At 44.6% G+C, this 6,082-nt stretch overlaps 1 protein-coding gene across 1 annotated transcript in view; it reads left to right on the forward strand.

The window, feature by feature from the left end:
- LIPT2 (lipoyl(octanoyl) transferase 2) overlaps nucleotides 1-1,381 on the forward strand; it is a 2,259-nt gene extending 878 nt beyond the window's left edge. The window contains 3 exon segments of the mRNA XM_006100448.3: nucleotides 34-141; nucleotides 143-201; nucleotides 668-1,381. Of these exon segments, the coding sequence (XP_006100510.1) occupies nucleotides 34-141; nucleotides 143-201; nucleotides 668-897 (397 nt within the window). The 3' untranslated portion in view covers nucleotides 898-1,381.
- Nucleotides 1,382-6,082: the final 4,701 nt, after the last annotated feature.

Consider the following 6,082-nt stretch of genomic DNA (forward strand, 5'->3'; position numbering starts at 1 on the left):
CCCCTTTCCCCCGCCCCGGCCCGTTTTTTTTTCCCCCGGGGTTCGACTTTCCAGGCCCCGGCGCCTGCGCTTGGCACCCCCTTTGGCCGCCCTTTAAGCCGTTCGCCGTTCCTTGTGCCCCCTCAAAGGCCTTCCCGCCGCCCCCCCCGGCCCCGCCCTACACCGGCGTCTGGCTCGGGGAGCGCAAGATCTGCGCGATCGGTGAGCGTCGCGGGGGCGGGGCCAATGGAGGCGTACGTGGCGTGGGCTTTGAATCAGAACTACCCCCTTTGCTGGAGTGTTTCAGCCTCTTCACTGATATATTGTATTCAGAGCCAGAAGGGCCCTGAGAAGTCACCTTGTACAGCTTTCCAAATGGAGAGACACGAGCAGTGAATTGCCAGGTCACGTCACTGTGTCAGGACAATAAGGGCACTTAAGTAGTTCTCACGCTTTTTTTTTTTAAGCAACAATCTCTGTGTTGAAGACATTTCCTGTAATCGCCATAAGTGCAGCATACCACCTCCCCGCCCTTCGTACCCCTCTCCGACCTGTGCGCAACCCCTGGGGTGCTCCAGGCTCAGTTGGAAAATCAGTGATCCGGCCCATCTCCCTGAACACACTGAGTGGGATCCTGCCGCCCGGGGAGGGAGTGTGTCGCCTCTAACACCCTTTGGCTTTCTTGCAGGAGTGCGCTGTGGAAGGCACATCACATCCCACGGCCTGGCCCTGAACTGTTGCACAGATCTCACGTGGTTTGAGCACATTGTGCCCTGCGGGCTGGTTGGGACAGGCGTCACTTCCCTGAGTCAGGAGCTGCAGAGGCACCTCACCGTGGATGAAGTTACACCGCCTTTCCTGGAGGCCTTCAAGGAGACCTACAAGTGCACCTTGATCTCAGAGGACACTTCTAACTGAAAGGCAGTCATGTTATCAGCCAGGAGGTCCTACCTTGGAAAGCACCGCGCCTCACTTGGAGTCACTGAAACCCAGATTCTGGATTTGGTCCTGTCATTCACTCACCACGAGACTGTGGGCAAATCAGGAGCTCTGAGCCACTGTTTTCATATGTAACCTGGTCTATTTATATCTTCCTCACCTACCTCAGATATAGAAGTGAAAACTTGAAAAGTAACACATGCTTATTCAATACAATGTATTAGCGCAGCCTGCGTGGCTCAGTGGTTGAGGGTCGACCTATGAACCAGGAGGTGATGGTTCGACTCCTGGCCAGGGCATATGCCCAGATTGCTGGCTCGATCCCCAGTGTGGGGCATGCGGGAGGCAGCTGATCAGTGATTCTCATCATTGATGTTTCTATCTCTCTCCCTCTTCATTCCTCTCTGAAATAAAAATATATTAAAAAAATAAATACAGTGCATTAGCACTACTATTAATACCGCTTTCTAAGCTTATAGCGTCATTTCTCAATTATTACTTCCTCAATACTGTATTTAATTGGGCAATTTTGGGCTTCCAGTTCCATTGATTTTATAGGAGTCATGTCTCTGGTTGACCCAGGAGAAGGTGATGTGATGTGGTGCTTTCTGCAATAAAGGGAAATCTCTAAAGCAGCGGTTCTCAACCTGTGGGTCCCGACCCCTTTGGGGGTCGAACGACCCTTTCACAGGAGTCACCTAAATACATCCTGAATATCAGGTATTTACATTACAATTCATAACAGTAGCAAAATTACAGTTACGAAGTAGCAACGAAAATAATTTTATGGTTGGGAGTCACCACAACATGAGGAACTGTATTAAAGGGTCGCGGCATTAGGAAGGTTGAGAACCACTGCCCTAAAGAATAGGATCCTGTCTTCCTGGGTTAGACTCCCCAAGCCTGACAGCTACTTTTAGTTAGGTAACCTAAACTAGGCCAAAGCCTGGGGGAAGGTAAGAACATTTCCCAAAGATAGAAGACTGTCTATATGAGATCTCTTAAGTATACAGAGCTGTGTATTAGTTAGTTATTGCTGCATAACAAATCACCCCAAAACATAAACTTAAATCCTTAAACATTTATTATCTCATCTATAGTCTATGGGTCAGGAATTTGGGGGAAACTCTGCTGCGTGGTTCTGGATCAAGGTCTCCCAGGAGTTGTAGTCAAGATGTCATCTAGGGCCGCTGTCATCTGAAGGCTTGACGGGCTGAGGATCAGCTTCCAAGATGGTTCACTCACATGCTTGGTTGTTGATAGGAAGCCTCAGTTATTCACCATGTGGGCCACTCCATAACGGCCACTTAAATATCCTCATGACCCAACAACTGGCTTCTCCCAGGAATTACACGGTAGCTACTAAGGTAATTCACCAAATATTTCAGGTACACGGCAGGATTGTGCTTTGTGGCCAGGTAACTTGTTCTGGTCAATGAGTTAGGAATGGAGGTGACATGTCACCTCTGAACTGGAACAGTGAATTGCTGGTATCAGACCCCTTATAGTTTCTCTCTGAAACAGTGACCAGCAACATTCAAGATGGTGGCTACTTTCTGAGGGACTGCAATGAGCAGAGCTGCATGCAGCTGATGGATATGTAGTGGAATTAGGCCACTGAAATGTGGGGGTTGTTCATCACCACAGGATAACCTATTCTGATTGACAATGTTTATATTAGTTAGGACTCTCGTATTTGCGCGTGTAGAAACCCAACTAACTTAAGCAAAGACTCAAGAACAGAATTAGAGCATGTGGCCTTTTATGAACCCTGATCATCTTTTCTCTCCTAATCTCTGCCAGGATTCTTGGTGTGTTTGCTTCATTTTTTCTTGCTTCCGTTGGTTTGCTGTTTCCAGGCCACCTGGTGGAAGATGGGTGCTGCTGCTGTTACCCGTGAGTGCTGGCGTAGAGACAAGGACTATCCCTAGGTTGCTGGCTTGAGCAATTGGGTGGATGCTAGAAGCATTGCTGGGATGGAGAACACTGGATGAGGACCAAGTTTGGAGAGGAAGGGAGTTCAAGTTTAGATAAGCTTGAGATGCTTATGGGAGTTACCAGTGGAGAGGGTCAGTTGGGTGTATGATTCAGGAGCATGGGTGCGTGTGATGATGGGTTAGGTCTGGGAGCCCAAGGAGAGAGGAGGGCAGAGGACTGATAAATGTGATGCGCAGGCTGAGGAGGAGCAGGCCAAGGAGACTGAGAAGCAGTAGGCAGAAAAATAATGTGGGGCCTAGAATGAAACAACATGACAATCTCAGTTACTCTCTGGCAGCATGGTGAGATAGGTAGGATTATTTTATGGATGAGGAAACTGGGGCTCAGGGAGGCTAAGTGACTTGTATGATGAGGTCATGCCCTTAGGGGCAGAGTCAATCCCTGACTCCCAATCTGGGTCTCTCCACTCTCCCACAGCTGCCTCTGAAGGGTGAGCGGGGCAGGCATCCTGGAAGAGACATGCCTCCAAGAACAGGTGGACCGGGGGTTGGCAGGGCTGGGAGGATGCAGAGCAGAAGGCCGGAGTTTGGCTGACTCTTCTTCCTGCCTGGATAGAGCCCACCTCCGGTTTCCCACGGGGGCCCTTGCTCAAGGAAGGAAGCTGAGCGGATGAAGGAGGATATTTAACACTCTGGCTTTCCCGCCTCCAGAAAGCCTCTTGTTTGTGCAGAGCCTTGTCTCCATAAATAGACAGATTGTCCAGGGTCAGGTGAACCAGGGCTGAGTGTGAGAACGTAACCAACCGCAGTGACTGATCCAGTATCTTGTTCCTCTGGTGAGGCTAGCAGGAAACCAAACAGAACCAGCTCTGGCAGTGTGACCAGGTGCACCTCGCTTCGTGGGAAAAGCCTCTCTCTGAAAACCCTAAGGAAATTAGATTTTTGTGATCTAAATCTGATTTTTCTTTTTACTGCATTGTAATTTACCATATGTACTAACATACCCTATTATAACATCTATAAAGTTTTTTTACAAAACAGCATTTGCACTCCCAACTAACAATACATCCCTTTCATTTGTGTGTGTATCTAGTTGTTGATCATGAACAGACATATTGTATGTATATTTAATTATCATGTGGGTAAAATTTTGAATACTCTTTAAAGCATACATATTATAGATATTTTCCCATATAGTCTTTATATTTTAATATGTTAATTTTTTATTTCTTTTAAAATTTAGATTGTGTGTTTTTTAATATAGGTAATGCATATACATTTAATAAAATTAAGAAGACCCAAAGGGTAGCTTTGAAATGTAAGTCCTGTTCCTATCCCTTTCCCCTGTAAACCCACTTCCCTTTCCTGTAGGCCTAAATGATAGTAAATGTCTTTTTCATATACTTTAGAGATAGTTTATGCATAAATAAGCATACATGATTTTTTATATATATATTTTAATCCTCACTGAGGATATTTTTTTCATTGGTTTCTAGAGAAAGTGGAAGGGAGGCAAGAAGGGAAGAGAGAGATGGAAGGGAGGGAGGAAGGGGAGAGAGAGAAACATCAACGTGAGAGAGATACATCCATTGGTTGCCTCCCGCATGTGCCCCTACTGGAGCTGGGGAACCTTCAACCCAGGAATGTGCCCTTGACCAGGACTTGAACCCATGATCCTTCAGTCCATGCTCTAACCAGCCAGGGCTATATATTCTTTTCCATATAGTAGCATACTCTACACACAGCACTGCACTTTGCAGATGGTTTCAGATCAGTATGTAAAGAGAATCCTCATTTTATAAAATGACTATGGAGTATTCCATTCAGCAGATTTACCCTGACTTATTTAGCTAGTACCCTATTGAGGACATTTAGGTTACTACTAATCTTTTCCGTTCACAAACAAGGCTGCAATGAGGATTCATATATAGCAGCAGTTCTCAACCTGTGAGTCGAGACCCCTTTGGGGGTCGAACGACCCTTTCACAGGGGTCGCCTAAGACCATCGGAAAACACATATATAATTACATATTGTTTTTGTGATTAATCACTATGCTTTAATTATGTTCAATTTGTAACAATGAAAAAACATCCTGCATATCAGATATTACATTACGATTCATAACAGTAGCAAAATTACAGTTATGAAGTAGCAACGAAAATAATTTTATGGTTGAGGGTCACCACAACATGAGGAACTGTATTAAAGGGTCGCGGCATTAGGAAGGTTGAGAATCACTGATATATAGATACGTGTGTATGTGCATGTGTGTGTGTGTATTCTATGATACACGGTGAGTACAGAGATTGCATTTCTAGAAGTGATTTTCTGAGTTAAAGGATATGTGCGTTTTTATTTAGATAGAGTCATATTGCCTACCATAAAAGTTATACCAATTTATACACCCATCAGCAGTCTACAGGGAAGATGCCTGGATTTTAATATTCCCACATCTTGGTGTTGTTGTTGTTGTTTTTTCATTTTAAAAGTTTTTTTTATTATAAATGTTTTTAACTTTAATGAAACCTTTTTTTATTAAATTTATTGGGGTGACATTGGTCAACATGAATATATAGAGTTCAGGTGAGGGTTTCTATAAGTCTGTATATTGCATCCTGTGCCCACCACTCAAAGTCAAATCTTCTGTCACCATATATTAGGACCCCCTCTCCCCCCACCCCCTTCTGTCTGGCAACCACCACACTGCTGTTTGTGTTCACGAGTTTCAGTTTAATATCCCACTTATGAGTGAAATCATATAGTTCTTACCTTTTTCTGACTTATTTCACTTCGCATAATGTTCTCAAGGTAAAATCTTTTAACCGTATAACAATGAACCCCTGGGTATAATCATGTGGCTAAAACAATCATCAACTCACGGTCAATCTTCGTTTATCTAAACCAGTACCCACTTCCTACTTCCTCTCTGGACTATTGTGAAGCAAATCACAGAGACCACATTATTTCATTGATAAGTATTTCAATATGTATTCCCAAAAGATAAGGACTATTTATTTTCATTTATTTTATTTTATTATTTTTGTTCATCTTCACCAGAGGATATTTTTCCCATTGCTTTTCAGAGAGAGTATAAGGAAGGGAGGAGGGAGAGAGAGAGAGAGAGAGAGAGAGAGAGAGAGAGAGAGAGAGAGAGAGAGAAACTTTATAGGTTGCCTCCTGCATGCACCCTGACCAGGGATCAAACCTGCAACCCAGATGCATGCCC

The sequence above is a fragment of the Myotis lucifugus genome, unplaced genomic scaffold, assembly GCF_000147115.1.
Source record: "Myotis lucifugus unplaced genomic scaffold, Myoluc2.0 scaffold_313, whole genome shotgun sequence".
Classification (NCBI taxonomy): domain Eukaryota; kingdom Metazoa; phylum Chordata; class Mammalia; order Chiroptera; family Vespertilionidae; genus Myotis; species Myotis lucifugus.